The sequence below is a fragment of the Macaca fascicularis genome, chromosome X (genome assembly GCF_037993035.2).
Source record: "Macaca fascicularis isolate 582-1 chromosome X, T2T-MFA8v1.1".
Classification (NCBI taxonomy): domain Eukaryota; kingdom Metazoa; phylum Chordata; class Mammalia; order Primates; family Cercopithecidae; genus Macaca; species Macaca fascicularis.
Genome location: NC_088395.1, coordinates 43,927,871 through 43,952,107, shown reverse-complemented (window position 1 = coordinate 43,952,107; position 24,237 = coordinate 43,927,871). Strand labels below are relative to the sequence as shown.

General features: G+C 41.6%; 1 protein-coding gene across 3 annotated transcripts in view; it reads left to right on the top strand.

Annotated features, from left to right (window-relative positions):
• The first annotated feature begins 3,693 nt into the window (after positions 1 to 3,693).
• MAOB (monoamine oxidase B) overlaps positions 3,694 to 24,237 on the top strand; it is a 124,844-nt gene continuing 104,300 nt past the window's right edge. For 2 of the 3 annotated variants that reach the window (XM_005593344.5, XM_045383826.3), the window contains exon 1: positions 3,694 to 3,865. In XM_005593344.5, coding sequence (XP_005593401.3) covers positions 3,820 to 3,865 — 46 coding nt within the window. In that variant the 5' untranslated portion in view covers positions 3,694 to 3,819. Of the gene's footprint in view, positions 3,866 to 20,472; positions 20,700 to 24,237 lie in introns of all 3 variants that reach the window. The other variant, XM_045383827.3, reaches the window with a different exon arrangement.

The following is a 24,237-nucleotide window of genomic DNA, read 5'->3' as shown; positions in this document are numbered from 1 at the left end:
TTATTAAAAAGCCATCCTGGCTGTAACGGCTGACCCTTTCATCACTTTATTCCTCTACCTGTGTTTTTAAAAAGATTAACGGAGTCATTGGGGAAAAAATGGAAAGCTCTGAAGAATCTAATTTTAAAACAAATTTTCTATCCCCTGTCAAGCTTCCAGCATTTAAAAAAAAAAGGCGAAATGTACAACTCAGATAATATCTGGTTAACTCTGTTCTGCACAGCCTACTTCTTTATTGAAACCGCCTGTAGCATCATGAGACATTCGCTGAAATATCCGTTAATGAAAAGCTGGACAGTAAGAAAGAAGTAATAAGAACATTTTATCTCTTTGGGAGTCTTCTAATAAAAAAATGAAAGGAAAGTAAGTTCATTTTAATTGATGAAAGAGACATAGATTTCATCAAGTTGAAGGCAAACAAATACTGCTAGGGGCAAACTGCACTCCTCTGCGCTTTTTGGTTAGAGCTGTTGAGTACTGCTCCATTGGAACATGAGTTGGGTTTATTGTAATGGTCTGTTTCCATATTTAGTTTTCCCAGAATTCACATTGCATCTTATTTATAATGGTATATACCTAATGATGAGCACAATGCCTGACACAGAGTTGTTGCTCAATAAATTATTCTTGAATGGATGAATAAAAGATCATGCATTATCCCTTCCTGCAGGAATTGATTATCTAGTTGGGAGGGGAAGACACAAACATACACAAAAATAAGTGATGATTCCTATCATTGTATTTATTGTTAATCATCTAAGGTTATCATCATATTCTTCACTATTAATTTTGTGGTATTTGTGATGTCATAAAGGTAGCCAAAGATGTTCTTTCTACCTTAGCCTGTGTATGTTTCTTCCACTATTCCAGCCTCAGGCTTGCCTCTCAATTTAGCACTTGCTGATCAGTCTGCCTGGGGTGCTTATCTTCCTCAGTAGTTAATTAACTCCTATTCATCCTCCAAGCCCCAGTACAAATGTCATTTCCTCCTGGAGGTCCTCCATGATTGCCTGGGCTGGGTTATCGAGCCCTGCTTTATATTCCAGGGCAATATTCAGAATTATGCTTGTGATCACTCTTCCTGTATGTCTTCCCTGACAGCGCATGAGCCCCATGAAGGCAGGGACAGACTCCATCCTTTTCATCTCTTCCCCAGGGCTCAGCTGGTAAAATGAATGGACACTTTCTTACAAAGAGCACCTTGAAATAGGCAAGGGGCTCTAGAGCATGGAGCTGGTTCTCAAAATGATGGGGAGGCAGAGGCCTGGAATAGAGAATGTCATCAAGTGTGTGGTCCATGGACTAGCAGCCCTGACATCACCTGGAGCTTGTTAGAAATGTGTCTTCTCAGACCTCACCCAAAACCTGGGTGATTTGTGTGCACGTTCAAGTTTGCAAAGTCCTCTTTTCATCTGGCCACACAACGCAGATGGAGAAGACAGACCTCGGGAATTATCCCACCTAAGAGACTGAGGGCCCTGAATGGATCTGGATGATTGCCTGTATGTGGGGACAACAGGTGGCTGCTGTTTTTCCTATGACCAAGTCCTGAGGTCTAATTCAATCACCCTGCCACCCTTTTAAAAAATATACCTCATGGAGCACAAGGTAACTGATTACCTTTGTTTGGGGAAAATGCTGTTTGCTAACGAATTTTCTCCAGATACCGTGGAACTGTGTGGTTCCTCTCCTGGCCTCATTGCCAGTTGGACATAGAAAAGGGATTATCAGTCTGCCTTTTATTCAAAGTCTTAGATCCCCAGACCCCTGGCTGACTTGCACTGTTGGAACTAAGCAAAAGAGATTCCAAGAAGATTCCACAAGGATCTCGTGTTAGTCGATTTTGTGCTGCTAGTACAGAATACCTAAGGCGGGTAATTTACATGGAAGAGAAGTTTATTGTATCATGGTTCTAGAGTCTGCAAATTCCAAGATTGAGAGGCTGGCATCTGGCAAGGGCCTTCCCAATGTGTCATCCCATGGCAGAAGGGCAATGAGTGGTTAGAAGGAGTAAGAGGTCAAATTCGCTGTCTCAAGCCCTTTTTATAGTGGCATTAATCCATTCATGAGGGTGGAACCCTGGGTCAAGCCCTTTTTATAGTGGCATTAATCCATTCATGAGGGTGGAACCCTGGGAACCTAAACATGTCCTGACACTGTTGCATTGAGGATTGAGTTTCCAACATGTGGACTTTGGGGGACACATTCAAACCATAGCAGATCCTCTCCATTCATCCTACCTCACCTGGCACGTAATTCACTTGCAGGCTAGGTGAGGAGACAGTATCCACAGCCAAGAAGCCCACAGCTTCAGGGACCTGTGGACAGAGGTGGACCAATTAGGGGATGGCAAGGAGGAGGTCAGCACAAATTGTCTGCAGGGTAAGGTAGCTTCATTCTCTGCATTGGGGACATGAGGTAAGGATCGGGGTTCAGGGACAGGGTCTGACTGTTTTATACCAAAGCAGGACAGATGGAAGTCAGAGGTGGACGAAGACTTTTCCTGTCACCTGTGACTCCGTCACAGAAGTACCCAAACTGTCTTCTGATCTGAGGACAGCAGAAGCTCAGAATACCTTGGTAGCAGGTAGATACAGGGAATGGTGTGGGATGAGACAGAGGTTTGCTTCAGTTTCTCATCAAATTCCCCAGATCTGAAGCCAGCCCCTCTCAGGCCTGAACAGAAGCACTTCACCTGTTTATTTCTTGAAAAGCTACCCTATGTCGCTTCTTCCCACTTTTAATTCTCAGAGGTGGCTTTCCTACTGTTCAGAAGAAATAAACTTCTGTTTTCCCTGGAGTCACCTTAGCTTAAACCCCTATAATCTTGTTGAATCATCCCTATGTTTGGCTAAACCAGGCTCCTCAGACCCACCTTCCAGGGTCACACAGGTAACTTGGCTCGCTGCTTCTGGGGGCTCTGAATCCCACACTGCCCATCCAAGACCTCTTCCCTGCTGCCACCAGTCTCCTGGGGTCTAGTCTCAACAGCTTCCACCAAGGACACACTGCATTGCTTCAGAGTGTATTTAAGGTGCGGCATTTGCGATGCTAGTGAGGACCCTTCCTGACCTAATCACGCAGGGGGAGTGGGGAAAGAAGTGGGTATTTGGAAGGAAGGTGAGGTGGGCTGGGAATGCCAAGAAATGGTAGTACTGTGTGGTGAATCGAAGTGGGTCTTGGAATCTTCCTAGCTTTTCTTTTCTTTTTTTCTTTCTGACTTTTTATCTTCTGTTGTCACTCACTATGTTTTGCTTTCCGCATCTGCAAAATGGATTGTTGTAAGCTTGAACAGGAATCGTGCATAAAGTGCTGAGCACAGTGTCTGGTACCTTGAAACCACTCAGTGGAAGTTTCTTATTATTTGCCCTACACCCAGGGAATAATTCGGGCCCTGAAGGAAGACACCCCAATTTGCCATCCTCCCAGCCGCCAAGCCTGATAGTGCACTAGGGAGGGTGACGAGAAAATACCGTGCAGAAGGCTGAGGAGTGGGGATTCTGGGGCGGGACTCTTCGAGGTCCTAAGTGACCTCTCCGCCCAGGCACCCGCCCTCCCCGGGCCTGGGCGGCAGAGCTGCGGGCGGGGGCGGTGGCCCCGCGCTGCACCCGGCCTGCGCGTAGGCGGGCGGGCGGGGCTGCGCGTCCGGGCTCCCGGGGCGGGTAATATAGCGGCTCGCCGAGGCGCTGGTGCGCGGGGGCAGCGCGCGGCAGGCCGGCGGGCAGGCGGGCGGGCTGGCTGGCTGGCAGGCAGGACTGGGATCGAGGCCCAGAAACCGGAGCAGCGGGCAGCCGGGAGGCCTGGAACGGGGCGAGCGCCATGAGCAACAAATGCGACGTGGTCGTGGTGGGGGGCGGCATCTCAGGTTAGTCGCGGCTGTGCGCCCTCCTTCCTCTTCACGCGCTCGGACAGGTGGCTGCCTGGGGGAGACGCGGGGGGCGGCCGTGGGGCAGGGGCTGACCCTGCAGTCCCCAGACTCTTCATGCACGGGCGGGGCTCTAGTGGGTCCGGAGTGCCGTGCACTGAACCCTCCTTTGGGGGCAATTTTGGGTGCGTTCCTCGGACCCAGAGGCCAGAGGCTGGAAGCCTGTTGCACCTCTGGGGCCAGACTTTGAACTTCTCCCCCAGAAGGCTGCTGGGCCTTCGCTTGCTGGAATTTTCGAAGCCAGGGGAAAGGGGTGGGGAGGTGGCACAAAGGTCAGTCATTTGCTCCAACTTGACCTGGACACTCCCCACCCTCGCTTGGAGCAAGCATGCACCGCATCGTGTTGTTGTCCTGGCATCGGGAAAACGACCTTGAACAGAAGAGGTTGGAGCCTGGCCAATCGATTGCCAAAGACTTTCCAGGCCCTCCTGATTCTTTGAGATTCTGTGATTGTCATGGATCTAACCTGAGGCTGCAGTGCCTTTTTGGCAAATGCCTGTTTTCCTCCTATCCCTCTCCCACCTCCGCTCCACCCCACCCCACTCCTAGTTCGGGGTGGCCAAACGGCAGCTTTGCTCTCTGGCCTAGCCCATATTTGGCAAGGATGGGGACAGACACTAACCCCTCAGCCACAGGGGGCTGTGTACATACCAAGGGCACCGAAAAATAGAAGCCAGAAGAAGGGATGGGGGTAGTGGGGGCACACACCCTCTGTGGAGGATCTGGCAGATCCTATGGGATGGGGTCAGTGGGAATCAACAATGCTCTCAGTACAGCCTGTTTAATGGCCCCCTGGGCATGCTTTGGCCCACCTCCTAACGCTGCCTAGTACTTGAGCAGTAATTAGGACACCTCCAGACCCGTGGATGTGGTGTCTAAGACTTGCCTTGAGGAATTCTCAAGTAGCCTTCGGGAAGTAGGGGCTGGCCTTGCTCCCTGCCAGGAGGGCAGGGCAGAGTTATTCTGACTCTCCTGTGGCTGGAGAAAAAACCAAGGCATTGGGTGTTTGGTGCTGACCGTGGTCCCGTCCTTCTGCCTCTGCTCCAGCCTTCCTCCCCTTTGGGTGGGATCTCAGGCTACCATGTCTGTCTAGCAGGCTCAGGTGAGCTCACCCATGCCAGGCCCTGTGCCTGGTGTTGCAGGTACATAGATGCGTAATCACAACATGCTGAGGTTGGCCAAGGCTGTGTGTAAATTCAGTTTTCTTTCAGCATTTTTGACATTTTCTCTCCTAGAGGAACTTGGACTTAACAGCATACCTACTTAGGTGTTTTAGAAAATATTACTAAGTGCCTCTTGATGCTGCCTTGCATAGCACCCCATCTTACGGAAGCTGAAGTTTCTCTTTTCAGGCCCCCCAAAGTCATTTTCTTACTAAAGTATGCCTAATGGGTTCAGATTTTTCTATTTTCCCTTCATGATTTGTCCCTTTCTGATTTATACTCCAAGCCTTCAGGTTCAATCACATTACTCATGTTAGACTCATCTGGAAAAGGTAGATAAGGGTTTAGCTATTTTTGCAAGCAGTGGCGAAACCTCTGCGTTCATCCTCCCAAACTCTGATCAAAACAAGGTACTGATGAATAGATCTGACTTTTCTCAAGAACATTCCACGGAATAGGCATTGTTCTAAGAACCAAGAAAGCAGGCTTCCAAAGCCCAGTCTTACTCAATTGCTTCATCTGCTACATGGGGATAACACCAATTAGTCACTGCTAGATTACAGGGCAAGTGAAATAATGTGAGTAAAATAGCTTTGCAGAGTCTGAAATATGGCACAAGCTCCTCAAGAGTTTTACCCATTTATTCAGACAATAGGAATTGAGGGAGACTGTGTAGGGGTTTCAAAAATGGATCATATTGTTCTTGCCCCAGAAGACTTGTCAATTCAAGAAGGGAGATGGGATACTCACAATACAAGGTAGAAGGTGGTGTGTGCCTTGGGAGGGGTCCATTCATTGATTCATTGTTCATTCATTCAGTGAACATTTACTTCCTTTTCCACATTTTGTCCCAAAAGGAATGAAAGATGATTTATACAGGGCCATTGTTCCTGGGACCCTCACAAGCTGATGTGGGAGATAGTCAAGAATAATTACTACTCTTTGGCCTATGACAGGTGCTTTAATAGTGCACATACAAAGTTCTAGGGAAGGTGATTGGAGAGAACATCAAACTCTGTCTGAGAAAATCTGAGAAGAACTCACAGAGTTGGTAACATCTGAACTGTGTCTTAAGGGATGAATATGAATTCACCAGGAGACTAGATGAAGAAAGCATTTTTAAACTAAAGAGCAGCTTGTACAAAACCACAAAACTGTGAAAGAACATGGCAACGTGTAGGAGAACTTAAGAGCTTCATTGTGGAGAGTTGCCAGAGGGATCTGGTGGGAGAGAAAGCTAGAAAAGTCAGTTGGGATGAATTGTGGGGAGCCTTGTATGTCAGAAAGGTTTAGATCTTTCTGTGAACAATGAATGGCACTGATGATTTTTTTTTTTTTTTTTTTTTTTTTTTTTGAGACGGAGTCTCGCTCTGTAGCCCAGGCTGGAGTGCAGTGGCCGGATCTCAGCTCACTGCGAGCTCCGCCTCCCGGGTTCACGCCATTCTCCGGCCTCAGCCTCCCGAGTAGCTGGGACTACAGGCGCCCGCCACCTCGCCCGGCTAGTTTTTTTGTATTTCTTAGTAGAGACGGGGTTTCACCGTGTTAGCCAGGATGGTCTCGATCTCCTGACCTCGTGATCCACCCATCTCGGCCTCCCAAAGTGCTGGGATTACAGGCTTGAGCCACCGCGCCCGGCCTATGATTTTTTATTCACAGAGTGCCATGCATCAAATGCCGTGTGTCACATCTGGTGGTGATATTAGCAAAAAGGGGATATGAAGAAGAGGGAGAGAAGGTTTTGGGAATAGATAGGACATCTAGAGTTGGAGGTTCTGGGAGAGGACACCCAGGGAGAGAAATCTAGCAGTTGGAATGAAATTGGGGTTACAAATGTGTACGATGGAGGTTTTAGTAGATGAAATGGCCAAAATCGAGAGTGTAGTGTATAGAATGTTCGAGTTCGTAGGTGACTAACCCAATGATTTATGTTTTAAAGTCTCTGGATTTGACTCTGGGTTCTAAACTTTGTTAATTATTAAACTTGTGACATTCTGGCCGTTCCCTGATAATTTTTAAAGCTGTCAGCAAATTTTAATCACTCCCTTTGGGATAAACAGAGATGTACTGGGAGGATAGCTGGTTAATACATAACTTTCTTTCTTGATGTTTTAAAAGTTCCAAGATAGTTGTAGACTAACTTTTTAGAAATGTGCATGGTGTATAAATGAGTATTCACTGAAATCTCTTTTACCCGAGGGGCAGGTCATCTCCAGAGACTTGGCAGAGCAATGACATCTCCCACATGGAACTGGACAGCAGCATGTTGCATCTGTCCCCCATCTCTCAGTTTTAGTGTTTGGGTTGGTGGAGCCATGGAAACTATCTTCTGCAATTCTGGAATAGCTCTCGTTCAATCCCCAAAATAAAAGCTAAAAAAGGCAACTTGAAGCAGAAACAAGAAAGTTTTGGCCAGGCTTGGGAGAGGAGATTTGGTCATTTGAGGGTGGCAGCCACTTGTTTGAGATCCCTGGAAGTGTTGGAACCAGACTTCCAAATTGTAACCAACACCTGGTAGGTGATATTTGTGGCAGGGAGAGCAAGACTGGCTGTAGGCTAGTGGTACCGGCTTTGGCAGGGAATGTCAGAGATGGCTCATAAAGGGTCATGAGTTGAGGTGTGTGGTGGGCAGATGTGGCCCATGTGTTAATGGCAAAGCCTCTTTCTCACCTTTGGTGAAGAAAAATGGAGAACTTCCCTGGGCTCCTGTAACCCACTTGAATGTCCTAAAAAATAATAATTATACGGATGTGCCTGGAAATTTGTATATCCTAGTCAAGGAAAGAATAGACAGAGGTAATACAGCAATATTAAAAGAACGTAGGATTTAACTTGGAGGGCTGAGACGGGAGGATTGCTTGTGCCCAGGAGTTTGAGACCAGCTCTGGCAACATAATGAGACATGGCTCTACACACACACGCGCGTGCACACACACACACACACACACACACACACAGCTGGGTAGAGAGGAGTGCACCTGGAGCCCCAGCAACTCTGGAGGCTGAAGTGAGAGGATTGCTTGAGCCCAGGAGTTCGAGGCTGCAGTGAGCTGTGATCATGCCATTATACTCAAGCGTGGGCCACAGACGAAGACTGTCTATAAAAAAAGCCGGGGGTGGGGGGGGGGGCATACAATAGGTTTTAGTGTCAAACAAACTAGTTATGAATCTCATTTCCTACGCTTACGTATATGGAACCTTAAAAGGTATATAACCTCCCAGTATTTCAGCTGCCTCATCTTTAAAATGAGACTCATAATGCCTTCCTGGCCGACTTGTTTCAAGGATTGGAAAGAATGCACATGTAGGACCATAAACAGCGATCACTTCAGCTTTGGCTTATAGGTGCCTTACACTACCTTTTTGGAAATATATCCTTGTTTGTCTTGTAGAGTTTTTCAATCTAAGGGAGCAGAAACAGGCATTTTCATATAATCACTTCTTTTCACCAACCAATAATTTTTCTGGATGTGCAGCATAGATAAGGTGGCAACAGGACGCCATGTATACTTGTAGGCATCAGGAGAGACTTGCCTGGCTTCAGCCTCATCCTGACTCAGTCCATCCCTTTATCCCCCCACAAGGGGCCTGAGGAACTCAGGCTCACTTTGGGCTGTGAGACCCACTAGGTTCCGCATCAGGAGAAATTCTGGAAGCCTTAGATCTGTACTTCAGCCTCACCTCAACCTGGCTGTTGTTCCAATTCTGATCTGGTCTTCATTAAAGCCACTTGTTTCCTGTCTTAACTACAATAGACGATAAATGCATTCATAACAAATGATATTATTTATTTAATAATATTTAATAATAAATGATAAAAAGGTAGCATATCAAGCATTGTCTACATGCTGTGCAAGGTGTTAGGAGCTTGATTAGAATGACAAAAGCTCTGTGAAGGTTAAGAATGGCAAAGCCTTGTTCCTTCTGCTTGATTCTAACACCCCTGGTACACAGTGATGGGGCCGGTTGGTGGGCTGTGCGAGCAGAGCCAGTTGCCATTAGAGTCACAATTTCTAGGCCCTCACGTGTCCTCAGAAGTCACCAGGGCAGGCTTAAGACTTGGCTTGGCCATTGACAATGGCCACAATTTCCTTCTCTTTTGACTGGGTATTGAGGTCTAGACTCCCTGCCATACATACAGAGGCAGTGCTACGTAGAGCCTAGGGGTTAAGAGCATGGTGTCTACCCTGGTTCCACCACTAACTAGGTGTGCCACCTTGGGCAAAATAGTTAACCTTCCCATGCCTTAGTTTTCTCATTTGGAAATGGGGATAATAATGGCATCTATTTCATAAAGTGGCTGAGAGGATTAAAGGAGAAAATACAAAAAATACAAAAAACTAGCTGGGCGAGGTGGCGGGCGCCTGTAGTCCCAGCTACTCGGGAGGCTGAGGCAGGAGAATGGCGGGAACCCGGGAGGCGGAGCTTGCAGTGAGCTGAGATCCGGCCACTGCACTCCAGCCTGGGCCACAGAGCGAGACTCCGTCTCAAAAAAAAAAAGAAAAAAAAAAGAAAAAGAAAAAAAGAAGGAGAAAATACATGTAAAGTGCTTGGAATGTGGCTTGGCATTTGGCAGGCACACAATAGATATCGATTATTATTGTTCATCAGGCTGACAAAATGTCCGCTAGCAACTAGTGGTCTGAAGTGCCAGTGCGCCAGCTTTGTCACTGTCAAATTTTGGGTTGAGAAAGTGGTTTGTGGCTGTGCATGTGAATGCACTGACACACACACACGTGCGTGCACGTGCACGCACACTCAGGGAACATTAGCCTGTAACAGGGATTCTGCTTCCAAGCCCTGTTTTCTTGGCTTGTATATGATTTACTAACACAGATGATGTGAGAAAGTCAGCAGCTTAATTTAAACAAAAAACTTTAACTCTAATTATTTTAAGATATATTTTAAGAGATAAATATGTCAGAAACTATAAATGTAAAACATTCTTATACGAACGGGAAGGAAGATCACACAGCTGTTAAACACAAGGGCACTGGAGGCCTGGGACTTGGGTTCAAATCCCATCTGTTCCCCAAAATGTGGAGCTTTGGCAATAGGGGTGGCAATAGTAACAGTGGTTAGTTTTTTTGTGGAGTTCAATTACGGATGATTTTCATTTTTTTTCCATTTTCTGTAATTTACAGATATTCACAACAAATATGTGTTATTTCTGCAACTCATATTTCCAGAAACACCATACTCTTCTCTCTCTAAAAAAATTCCTCAAAGTATAAATCACCAAGATGGAATGTGACTGCATCTTTCATTTATATCAGTGGCCTTTCTTCTTAAAAAATTTGAGGGAATTTTTGTTATTAATAAATGTGGTTATTGTCCAGGCGTGGTGGCTCAAGCCTGTAATCTCAGCACTTTGGGAGGCCAAGGTGGGTGGATCGCTTGAGGTCAGGAGTTCAAGACCAGCCTGAACAACATGGTGAAACCCCGTCTCTACTAAAAATACAAAAACTTAGCCAGGCATGGTGGCGCATGCCTCTAGTCCCTAGCTACTTGGGAGGCTGAGGCAGGAGAATCACTTGGACCCAGGAGGCAGAGGTTACAGTGAGCCGAGATTGTGCCACTGCACGCCAACCTGGGCCACAGAGTGAGACTCTGTCTCAATAAATAAATAAATAAATAAATAAATAAATAAATAAATGTGGTTATTAATTCTTCAATTTATCCTCTGCAAAAGATGCCCTGCTAGATATCAAAAGCCCTTTCAAAGAGCTTGTCTCTTCAATTTGTCTTGGTACTTCTTCAGCCAAGTTTCTTCAATTTGTCTTGGTACTTCAAAAGTGGGGGAATGTTCCTGGGCTAACTACTACAATTCTCAATAAATGTTAACTTTGTTATTTGTACAAGTCACTGGGCAGTATTTAATTGAGGGCACCCTGGAATCATGCAAGATTGAATACCCTTATAGGGTGCAAAAGTGAGCCAAATTGAGGGGCCATGTTCAGGTGTAATATGTGTCTGAAGAATGAGTGTTTTTAGCCCCACAAGAGAATCCTTTGGAAATTTGCTCAGGTTAAATATGTACCATTATGCTTTTGCAAGGATCTCATTCGCTGGGCTTAATTTATTAGTAATGTGTCTGCATAAAAGTTGTTATTTCCCCTAAGAGGAGGCCACAATGGTATAAATTTCCTTCCTGATTTTGAATGTTCAAGGAACAAACTTAGAAGACCAAGTTAAAAACTGCTTTGCTTTAATAGAATCATTGGTGACTGAAGATGGAAACATCTTTAGAGTTTTACACACTAGTTAAGGTCGCCTGGTTTTACATCCAAGAAAAAGCACATTTAGAGAGGGAAAAGGGCTGGCTCCAGACCTCACAGCCACTTCTTTTGAATAAAATTACTGTCCTGGAGGATGAGCCCTCAGCCTTAGGAGAAAATGCAAACAGAAGGGCATCCTGATCAAATGATGCCAGGTGGGAGGTTGGAATCACTAATAGTTTGAATGCACTATTTCTACTTTCTGTTTCCATGCTCACAAAATGGATCCATCTTCAGCCTCCTCCGTTAACTCAGTAAATAAAAATACAGAAAGCCAATTCCCTGTTAGCAATGTTTCCTAAGTCAGCATACGTTTATTTACTGAAGGAAGGTATAGAAAAAGAGTAAGGCTAAGTCCCCAGCCTCACTAAACTTAAAATGCAGATGGAGACACAAGACTAGCACATACACGCAATAAGGAACAATTAAAATAATGCGTAATTGAATTCTGAACTGTGGGACCCAAGGACTAAGTTAGAAGAATCATTAAAGACCCCAGGAGTTGGAGAAAGTCTCATTAAGGGAGTAGAATTTAGGTTCTGAAGAACAGTCCAGGTTTGGGAAGGTAGAGAAGAGAGAGGCTTTAAAGATGGGAGGAATCATTTAAATCATAGGGCCAGAGACTTCAGTTATCAGGTGATATTTATATTTACAGGACAGTAGAAAGTTCAGCTTGTCTAGAATAAAAGGATGGGGAGACATGGGAAAGAAAGTTAGTAGGAGTGGGGCAGGATCCAAAAATGAGTGATTGAAAAAGCGAAAAGTTAGGTTTTTCCTGCTGTGGGAAATAGGAAGGCACTGACAGTTTATGCTATAAAAATAGGGTGGACGGTTGTGTGCCTGACAACCAGGGAAGCCAAGACATGGATAGAAATTCAGGAAGAGGTTGACAGGTGATCAGCTGATTATAATGTATTGGGTTATTCTGAATGCCCAAGGGAGGTTTCAAGAGAAATGGGGATAGAAAGAAGGCAAGAATGAGTAGAAGGAGGTCTCCAAAGATGCACTTTGCTTTCTTCACTGTCTTGCTCGCAGCCTATCCAGAAAAGAAGTATCACAAACAATAATTAGTGGTAATTTAATGAAGTTGTAGGCACTCCATAAAACATTCACCACTGTTACTATTGCCACCTATATTTTCTTTACGCAAACTTCCCTCCAAAGTTTTATCATTGGGATTGAAGGACATGACGGTATTTACATTTTTTCTTCTTTAAAAAACTAAAAACAGAGATTTTCTTCCTAAGGGCTATGGCCCAGTTTACTAAATGATAAAACGTGTATCTCTGGCAATCTCAAACACAAAGTGAGTAGTTCATCTTATTTGTTATATAAAAACTGTCAGCCGGGCGCGGTGGCTCACACCTGTAATCCCAGCACTTTGGGAGGCCCAGGCGGGCGAATCACGAGGTCAGGAGATAGAGACCATCATGGCCAACGTGATGAAACCCCATCTCTACTAAAAATACAAAAATTAGCTGGGCATGGCAGCGTGCACCTGTAGTCCCAGCTACTTGGGAGGCTGAGGCAGGAGAATCACTTGAACCCGGGAGGTGAAGGTTTCAGTGAGCCGAGATGGCACCACTGCACTCCAGCCTGGCGACAAAGCAAGACTCCACACAAAAACAAACAACCAAACAAAAATGAGAAAACCTGTCATTTAAATGTTTTGTTTTGTGAGAGGGGGCACCACCAGCAAACATCTTCAGGTAGGTCTGACCTTTCAAATGTTAGTCATCTTACCATAGTCTCCATTTAATGGCATCTTAAATGTCATATACTATCTAATTTCCACTTTATATCTGAAATTTGAGCTCTTGATCTTATGTTAGGCATCTCTTAGCTAGGCCATTTTCAATTCTATTCTCCTCTTCATCAACATTTATCAGAAGTACACAATGATGAAGGTGTCCTACTGAATCCTTAGTTTTATTTGCTCTCCTTCTAGCCTAAATAATCCTCTCTTTTGCTTAACCTCTCCAACATTTTTAATGATTCTTTTAATTGAATTTGGAATCCTTACTTCATATTTTGAAGTTGGGGCTACTTTTTATTCCTGTGATCCCAGTTGTGTGTGTGTATTAAATTGTGTATTGATATTACGTCTTTAAATTATATCTCACTTTTTTGGGTTATTTTCCATTTTTCTACATTAAAGAAACAAGCTCATTGGAAGAGCTTTTGTTATCCAGCAAAGCATCTTTTTTTAAGAAGGATAAAGTGAAGAATTAATAACCAAATTAGTTAATAACCAAAATTACTTCAAACATTTTGTAAGAAGAAAGGCCACTGATAGAAATGAAAGAAGCAATCACATTCCATCTTGATGATCTACAGTTTGAGGAAATTTTTTAGAGAGGTGCGAGTATCATTTTTAATAACATGAATGCAGAAATAATACAAGTTTATTCTGAAGATCTGCAAATTATAGAAAATGGCAAAAAGAAAATGAAAATCTTCCATAATTGAACTCCATAAAATATTTACCACTGTTACTATTGCCACCTATATTTTCTGTATGCAAACTTTATGTTGTATTTACTGTACTTACTTGTATCCCCTTTAAAAATAAATACCAACATATTATGAATGTTTATCTATGTTTTAAAAGTTTTTTCATAATTTTATAACATTAGTTCATATGATTGTATTACAACTTGTTGAAATCAATCTCCTATTGCTGAACATTTGTGTTTTTTTCAAACTTTCTGCTATTTTCAACAAAGCTGTTATGAACCTAAATTGTTGCACATAATTCTGATTTTTTCTTTAGGAAATTTCCAGAGACAAATGTTAGAAACCTTTTTAAGGCATTTAATAATTATAGCAAAATTGTCACCCCAAGAAAGTTTTACCAATTTACCGTCTGATGGAATTGTAATAATGGAGTTCTTAGCCATTTCAATAGGAAACCAACATTTCCTCCCTACCCAACCGTTCCCCAGACGGTACAGAGATAATCAAGATTCTTTACCAGTTTGCAGTTATAATTTAATGAAGTTGTAGACACTAGAAATTAAAAATATCTTCAGTTTTGTAACATTTTAGAACATTTTAGTGGTGGCAAGTAAATTTTGCTCTCTGTAACATGCAGGAAAGCTGGGGTTTTTTTTTTTTGTTTGTTTGTTTTGTTTTGTTTTTTTTTTTTGCAATTACTACCTTATGCCTACCATTATCTACTGGGAACATACACTTTTATAGTACTTTTAAATTCATTGGTTACCATCTAGCCTGTGCTTCCAAAAGTTTACCGTCATTAATTAGATAACTGTTGTGTTTCCATGCAGAAAAGAAAAAAAAATCGATAGCTGTGTAACAAACCATTTTCTATGATTAATTATTTTTACCCATCTAGATAAAACATGAATATAGCCTTTGTTCACAGTCTATTGTAACAGCTGATCAAACAGCTGTTTCATGTTTTACATTTTAATTTCCTCTGTATTTTGCATTCAAATCCTGTGATAGAGTTTAGTTTATTTAGGAGACCCATAAGATAGAGTCGACTGTTTCAGAATAGCCCTTTTATTCTGTGCCAGTTAGTCGAAATCAAACAGACCTTGTTAAGCACCGATGATAAATACACATAAAGGCGTGCACTAAAAGAGTAGTCCTCGTTCCATCAAATGTATTTCCCTATGTCATTGTTCTGCAGGGGAGAAAAAGAAATTTGTTCACTCATTGATTCATTCAGTCATTCAATAAACCCTTATCGAGTGCCCTACTTACCAAACATTGGGCTAGGTGTGGGAACACACAGATGGGTAATACATGTGCCCATCTTTCAGGGGTACACCAAGCAGAAGGAGGCAGATGTGTAGAGGTGAATGTTCGGAGGGGTGATGGGTGCTGAGAAAGACATGCTTATCTGGATCAGATGAGACAGAGAAAAGGAGGATAGCAACTTCACCTCAAGGTCCTCAGAGTCCCTGAAGGAGGATTTGGCAATGGAATTTACTGGATAGATAACCAGCAAATTCACATGTTCTTCTTTGAAATATAGCTTTAAGTAGTTGGAACTTAAATCTATATTCTAATATACATAGAGTGTTGAAATTTCACTTTCACTCATTGTATAGTGGATGCTATAGTAGGCTGTCCCACTACCTTCAGGACCTGCTGAGAGTGTTGGCTGCTGCTGGCTCACAGCCAAGTCCCTCTCTGAAAGTCACCCTTGACTGAAGGGAGCTGACTCACCCAGGCCTTTTTACCCTCTTGCTTCAATGTAGGACAACTCTGAAGGGCCACATTAGCCTGAGAGCTCACTGTAGGACTGATTGATTTCTCTGTTGTGATTGCATCTCTCAGTTCAACTCCTTCCTCTGCCCAATCCTGCTTCCTTTCTTTCTATGTGTTGAACCCTGATAAAGCTTCTATGTGCAAACCCATCCCAGATGCTGCTTACCAGGGGATCCTAAGCTAGACAGAGGATGACTGAACAGTATTTTTGCTTAGCATGTCACAAGATGTTCTAATCATGAAGCTTCAGTCAGTTGAAGGGAGAAGCAATTAAAAGGCATGACCTTTCCCATGTCCTTTTCTTTTCTTTTCTTTTGAGACAGAGTCTCACTCTGTTGCCCAGGTTGGAGTGCAATGGCACTCTTGCCTCATTGCAAGCTCCGCCTCCCAGTTTCACGCCATTCTCCTGCCTCAGTCTCCCGAGTAGCTGGGACTGCAGGTACCCACCACCATGGCTGGCTAATTTTTGGTATTTTTAGTAGAGACGGAGTTTCACCATGTTAGCCGGAACGATCTCGATCACCTGACCTCGTGATCCACCTGCCTTGGCCTCCTAAAGTGCTGGGATTAAAGGCGTGAGCCACCGCCCATGTTCTTTAATGGCCTCCATCAAGGATGCAAGAGGCCGGTAGGGCCTGGGGAAGGTGCTTAGCCTCATCAGTTCTGGATAATCACTCTTTGGTGCCCTGAGAGCTCCCAAAGTAAGGGTGAAAGGTAGAGGTTGATCACTAAGCTGGCCCAAACACTCTCTGGGGAATTCCATTCTTCTCTGACCACTCTGTGTGCTGATTCAGAGCTGAAATTTAGAGCCTCTGCTCTGGAAGTGCTCGAAATATGGATTCCTTCCTTTACTGGAGAAATCCATGGCAGTACAACCAAGAGAGAAATTATGAAACAGCCCTAATCTGTGAAGACTGGATACAGAAGGTTGGACGCTGTCCATCTCTTCCAAGCCACCACTTTGGATCCAGCTCAGATTCTGGGTTCTTAGAAAAATAGTACTGTTGACACATACCTCTATTCTTTCCCTTATCCTGTGACCATTTCATGCAGCTTCCTGTAGGATTTCTCACAGGGTGTCGAAAATGCTGAAAGTGATTATGAAAAAAATGGACAATGGAGTTCTTGATGGATAAGGGAGAAAGGGAGGTTGTGAGGGAGCAAGCTGGTTCATAGATTCAAATGGAGATGTTAATAGATTGGAGGTCTTTGTGTCATTAAAGAACATTTATATTAGAGCAGTTTGAGCAAGTGAACTAGAAAGATAGGAAATCACGATTGTGAGGGGGTGTTCTATAGGGTTTTGACCTTTTGATTGTGCTACTTGGAAATAACCATTGTTTAAATGAGTTGCAACATTTTGAATCAGCATGTCCAGAGATTTAATTTTCTATGTGATTCAAACAATGATGTAAGAGTCAGAAAAATTATTTCCTTTCATTTTATTTTATATTTACTAATCTGCTATTGTTTTTACAACAGGGCGGAAGAGACAACTATCCATTTAATCTAAGTTTAGAGATTGACAGAAAAGTCCCTCTGTTTTATTGAGAAAGACAGGAATCATACACTTTGGGGTCCTAAAGATTCTAAGTAGGTCTCTGTTAAAATTGGATGCAGGTCCCTGGGGAAGCTAACCCCTCAACTGCTTATTTGCTATGTGAGTGATGTACAGCAGCGTGGGGAGGGGAACCAAAGCAAGGTGCTCAGACTACGGCAGCACAAAGCGGCTGGGAGACCAAGGCAGGCTTTATCTCCCAGCTCATTTTCTTGAAGATGATTAGAAAAGCATAGAAAAAGTCAGAGGCTGTACAAAATTTAGCATTATTTAAAGTCTAGTGGGAACAGCACTTTGTTCTTTTCCATAACAAATTATAATAGAGGGAGAGAGATCTTGTCCTTCCCATACCCCATCAAACTACACTTTATGCAGCTACACCATTAGTGTTATGACACCGTTAGCACTTTGAGAATCCTGCTCTCTGACTGAAAAAGAAAAAGCACATTGTTTATGGAAGGGTCTGTAAAAGGAAATTGCGGGCTAGTCTTCAACCCTGTGATCCAGCCTCTTGTATTTACTATCTACCCGAAATCTTTGCTGGCAACGTGCCATTCTATCCCCGTCTGCTACGAGGCTATCATTTAGAAAACATTAACTGAATGCCTCCTGTATGCTAAGTGCTAGGAATGAATAATCAGGTTCCAGTTCAACACATTCACACACACACACACACACACACACACACACACACACACACACACACAAAAGAATTGATGTGAAATTACATTTTCTCTGCTTATTTATTTTTGGCGCATGCACAAAAATGTACTTTTTAAATGAAAGAAGCCTCTCGGTGCCTTGAAAGAGCTTTGCCTTTGGACAAAGTTAGAATGGATACCAACATCACTTTGGCTTTGCTTTCCAAGTCTCTGTCCTCTGCTAGCTTTTTAAGTTTTACTCATAGGTGGTATGATATTTCTGGCCTTATAAGGGGTATAAGTAGAATATCATACGTGCCTTTTATGTTGTCAGAAATTGGGCCGCACACAGGAACGGTCAGTGTCTGAAAGGAAATCATATGGTCCTAGTTGATAAAAGGCAGAACATCCAAAATATACCACCTGTGCCCTGCTTCTCTGCCCTTGTTCCTTTCTCTCTGATTTCATAGAGAATGTGTCCAAGGGGGAAATGAGTTTTCTGTAGATAAATCAGTCGGCCAGTCCACAGTATTGAGCTTCCAGTGGACAGGTCTGTGAAATGGGGAAAAATACAAAGAGGTTGAGATGACAGTAAGTAGGAAAGGTAAAAGCATTTTGCATGTAGAAGAAAAATCATTTGGGGCGTGCACTTGCTTTATTTCTGGGTTTTAGTTTGTGATCAGAAAACTAGCAGAAGCTGATGAAAATGGGAAAACATTTCTTTTCTCCTATTGTGTTCTTTTAAAAATATATTTCGCCAAACAGATATTTTTTTTAAATCTGGCTTCCTTCCCCCTAGATAAAATCCTTTGGAAGGAGTCTGTAGGTTTAAAGGTTGCTTGAGAATACATTTTAAAATTAATCTTTAAAATTAAAGGGATTCGTGAATTTTAAAATTCCATTGAATATATATTTATGTGTAAAGATGTTTGAATACTTTTTCTTAGAAAAAAAAGGATTTTTAAAAAGAAGCGTTAGCACTTATAATTTAAACCAGCTTTTAAATGATGCATCCTATATATAAATTTTAGCATCATTTTTCAATATTTTAAAAATGCAATGAAGGCCTCCATGACAGGTGAAAAATGATATCTGCAAGTAGTTTTTAAAGTGGGAGCTTATTCAATTTTGTAGTTACAGCTGTATGTGAAGAACAAACAAAATACATGTGCAAAATATAATAACAGCAATATCTGCCTGGTATTTCTAAAGGACTTTGGTTACATATAATTCTTGTACACATGATAAGGAAAGAAATGCTAATTTTTTCCTCAACAAATACAGCCTTCCTAAAAGGTGGTCTGTGCAGTATATTGGTTTGTATAATTCATACATTAAGTGAAAGGAAAGAAAGAGATGAGTGGAAACACTTATCTCATACTGTTGTCTAGTTGAATATTGTTTTTTCCATCTTTGACACTTGAGTTTTGTAGTACAGTGCAGTATGGGGTGTTTAGAGCCTATAAACTGTTATTTAATTAATACTGTTTTCTAAAATACTTTCCATGATCTAAGAAAAGAATTTCTAGTTTCTTGGGCTATGTATTAACTGGGCGTTCTAAAACGTCACTTCTCCTCATCACTTCCATGGTAGCACAATTTCCTGCTTCCCTCCTAAATCACTAGCGCTCCACCAGTCTCCTTTGCCAGCTCCCTTCCTTTGCCTGCTTCTACTTCTTTGGCCACTAATGTTTCCGGTTTCAGGAAGTGGAACCATATTCTGGCCAGGTTTCAAGCCAAGAGTCTTGACATTTGTAGCAGACATTGCAGGGATCTCACCAAATCTCCTTGGCACTTATTTTCATACACATGAACTTAAGGCCTCTGTCTGATGCTAGTTTTTGCCCGCAGGCTTTCTCTGGCCACTGGAACTCCTCTTGGCTCAAACCCAGGCAGGCGAGCAGTGGGAGTGGGGCTAATGTTTTCCCAAAAGCAGCCATCAGTCTATGACTAACATGATTTGATGGATGAGCAACTCATCTTCCTCATCTCTTAGGATAGCTAAATTGTGCTCCACACTGTCTCCCGGATTTCCCCACAGTTGCCCACAGTGGTAACCACTTAACTGTCTCCATGCCCCTCCATTTTGTTTTTCTATTATGATAAAATATACCTAACATACAATTTACCATATTAACTGTTTTTAGGTTAGAGTTTAGTGGCATTAAGTACATTCACATTGTTGTACAACTATCACCACCATCCATCTCCAGAACCATTGCATCTTCTCAAACAGAAACTCTGTACGCATTAAGCAATAACTCCCCATTCCCTTCTTCCCCAGCCCCTGGCAACCATCATTCTACTTTCTATCTCTATGCATTTGACTGCTCTCATACAGAATGTGTCCTTTTGTGTCCGGCTTATTTCACTTAGCATAACATCCTCAAGGTTCATCCTTCTAGTTCATTCTTACAGTAAAGGAATTACAAACTTGTGAATGGGAAAAAAACAGATTGGATATTTTTTAGTCACAAAACATATTTATTTTCAGAAGTGATGCAAACATAGTTGTTCAAAGACAAAGCTAAATATTTGTTGACTTTCACCTCATTCCTGCCCTCCTGAGGTGACCCGTGTTAACAGCCTGGTGTATTTCTTTCACACATTTCTCCTGGAAGGGCAATTTTTCTAAAATGTAAATCTCATGAGGTTTACTCTTCTGCTTCAGATCTTTCCATGGACCCCATTACCCCCAGGATAAAGTCTGAAATGATGGTTATGGCCCAGAAACACTGAAGACCTGAACTCGACATACTTCGGATGCCTTGTTTCCCGTGACTCTTCCTAGGGCTCTGTAGCTACCCTGATCCACTTTGAAGTTCTTGAATAATCTGCAACCTCTGGCCTTTGTACCTGCTTCTGTCACGTGTAGTCTTCCTAGTACCCGTGACTTAGGTAACTTTTGATCATTCTTCCAAATATATTCTAAAATTCACTTTTAGTGGTCCTTCCTCGTCTGACAGACCTGTGTGAATTACATTAGAGCCTGCAGCCAGAAAAAAAAAAAAAAAAAAGAGCTTTTGGGCAAAGAGTCAGTCGCTGTAGTTCAAGTAAACAATGGTTGTTCGTGGAAGTGAATGAGGAGGGAATATGGGTGCAACATCGACAATACCTGCTACAACATTTTTCATGAAAACCTCTGAATCACTTGAAAGAGCAATGATAATAATGATCAATCTTATTGGTTCTAAAATTTTATCTTCATAAGATTTTTAAATAATAGCTTTGTTGAGACATTATTCACATACAATTCACCCATTTCAAATGTACAATTCAGTGGGTTCTCATAGAATCACAGGGTCTTATGATCATCACTCCAATGTAATTTTTAAACATTTTGTCCCCCTAAAAGAAAACTCCACATCCCTTAGCAGTCATTCCTCATTCCCCATCACCACCGTCAATCTCTCAGCTCCTTACAACCATTAATGTACTTTCTGTCTCTAGATATATGCCAATTATGAACATTTTATACAAATGGAATCAAACACTGTGTGACCTTCTGTGTCTGGCTTCTTTCATTTAGCATCATGTCTTCACGGTTCATCCACGTTGTAGCATGGATCAATATTTCATTCCCTTTTAAGGCCAAATAATGTTCTATAATATGGGTATACCATAATTTATTTATCTTTTAATTAGTTGATGGACATTTGGGTTCTTTCCAATTTTTGGTTATTATGAGTGGTGCTGCTATGAACATTCTTGTACAAGTTTCTGTGTGGAGATATTTTTATTTCTCTTCGGTATATACCCAGGAGCGAAACTGCTAGATCAAACGGTAACTCTTTGTTTAACCTTTTGAGGATCACCCTCTTAAGATTTTAAAGTATGATCTGCAGTGATTTACTGAATGTCACATAGTGCAGGTACACCTACAAAGTTATCATTTTGTGCTGCCTCCTGGATCGAGGGTAGAGATGCCAGGATTACTGGGTTGCCTGTGCCTCTCATATGCTTTTCTGAGATGGTTGGTTCTGGGAGAGATCCTTTGGGAAAAACTCTTAGCCTGTTCAGCTTCTTTAGGCAAGACGCTGTCCTGAGGCTGACCCAGTTCTGGCTAGTTCTGACCCAGTTCCAAACGTTAAGTAGAGCATCCATGTACCATGCCAAACCATATCATTCCCATCCTTTGAAAGCTGACTCTGGGCCATCTTGAGTGTTGAAATCAAACCTAAACCTCCTCTATGTAGTTAAGCCCAAAGCCCAAATAAGATGTCATATTGGCAGGAATAAATCCACTCATCAAAGTTTATCCATCTATGGTTTGACGTGATTGTTTCCTGGATTGTAGGTATTCCTGGAAAATAATTTGAAACAAGGTAAGCATCCAGGAATGAAATGCAAACTAAATGGAAATTAAGACACATTCTAGTTTACCATTCATAAATGGCACAAGACCAATGAAGCTAAAACATTTATCACTAAGAAAATGATTATCCTAAGCAATTATCCTAAACAGTAAGCATTTGGTAAGTAATATATATATGTGTGTGTTTACAGATAATTTATGTATATACTGTATATAAATTTATGTTTATAAAATAAACAAAATGTTTCACATGAAAACTCCAACTAAAGAAAATACATATATATTTAATGTATGCATGTATGAAATGTGTTTACCTACATGAATATATTTACATATGCATATATTTCGACATTATGTTTAACATGTGGTAAATATTTTCCTTCGCCTAGAGTTACAGATACTGATGCCAAGTTCAGTTCCTTAATTGATGAACAATAATTATGTTGTATTCATCAGTTTAAAAAGCATAATATAAACAATGTTATTAAATTCCAAGATTTACACTGTAATCTAATAGAGATGTATTAGTGGTGTTAAAACAGGTTAAAACAGCAATTAAAAGAAATAGCTCCCTAGCTTTGAAAAAATAATATGCATCTTTCTCTACATCTCCCAATCTGATCATTAGCCTGTAATTGAAGTAAATTTGATAACGTACCAAGTAGTTGACCTTTGGGACAGCATTTCTATCAATTTACTTGTATCGGTTATTTTTCTGAAATAGAGCGGGTTAGTAGCAATGTAAAGGAAGGTGGACTGTGATTTATAGAGAAGTTTGCAATTATGTGACTAAGTGCTTAATTTAGGGATCTCAAAAGTATAAGTTTATAAAGAAAATTGATCATTTGTAAAGATAATTCAGGAAATAGTCCAGTAAATGAAATTGCCCCTTTGGTATCATGACTAAATAGGGGTTTTTTCAACTAATTCTGGGTGAATTATTTTTATAAATTTACTTTAAAGACCTACCATTTAAAGACAACTACTCTTAACTTTAGGTATGTATTTTTTCCAGCCTCTTAAAAATATATACATTTGTTTTGGCTATGTGTGTGTGCACATGTGTACCAACCACACATTTGTATTTGCAGTCATAGTATAGACACGATTTTGTATCTTTTCAAAGATACAAAGATGTATGATTTTCTAACATAAGCATTTTCCATATTATTACAGTCTTTAAGAACATAATTTAAGTAACGTCAAATAAGGCATACCATAGCTTACTTAACTAATACCAGACTATTGGACGTTATGTATTGTGTGTGTGTTGTTATTATAAATGACAGTGCACTAAATATATTCAGAAATAATTACTTATTCCCATATTTGGTATTATTTCCTTAAGATTGACTCATAAGGTAACAATTCCTGATTTTAAAATACGTACAGTTTAATGTCTTTGACAGATACTGCCAAATTGTTTTTCTCAAGTACTTTACCAGTTACTCTTCCAGCCAACTTTGTTTCGTCACACTGTTGGGATCACTTAATAGCATCCTTTGCTTTATCAATCTTTTCCAAATTGAGAGTGAATGTGGTATTCTAACTTGGGAGGTGAAAAATGGTTATTTTTCATTTTTAATTGCTGGCAAAGTCAAATATTTTTCTTGTGTCTCTTATTATATTTTCTGGAGAGGTTATTTTTATTTCATTTTTTTGACTTGTGGTTAGAATATGGGGTGGAATCCATTCTTCTTCCTGAATGAACCAGTGTTTGTTTATGTTTATGTTTCTGAACTGGGTAGGTAACTCATAAAAGAAATGTTTTAGCCAAGCCGTTGAGTTGCTTTCTCTGACTTTAAGAGCCTTTATGCCCTTCCGGTGCATGTATTCAGTGAGTGTCCCAACTACTTCCAGTGTACAGATTTCACACCCAGGTGTATGGCCAATAGCCACAGGGTGAGTCCTGATACTGCAATTAAAGTGGCCTAATCCAATAAGTAGACTTCCTTGAACATATTTTCTGTATGGTATTAGTGTATGTAAAATTTGTGCTGTGATTCTACTGCTTTCACAAACCTTTAGTGAAACTCAGTGGATTCAAAACTCACTTTTCCTAAGATGACTCCCAAATCTCTGTATTTTCAGCTGAGTTAACAAATGTGAAAAGAAATGTTT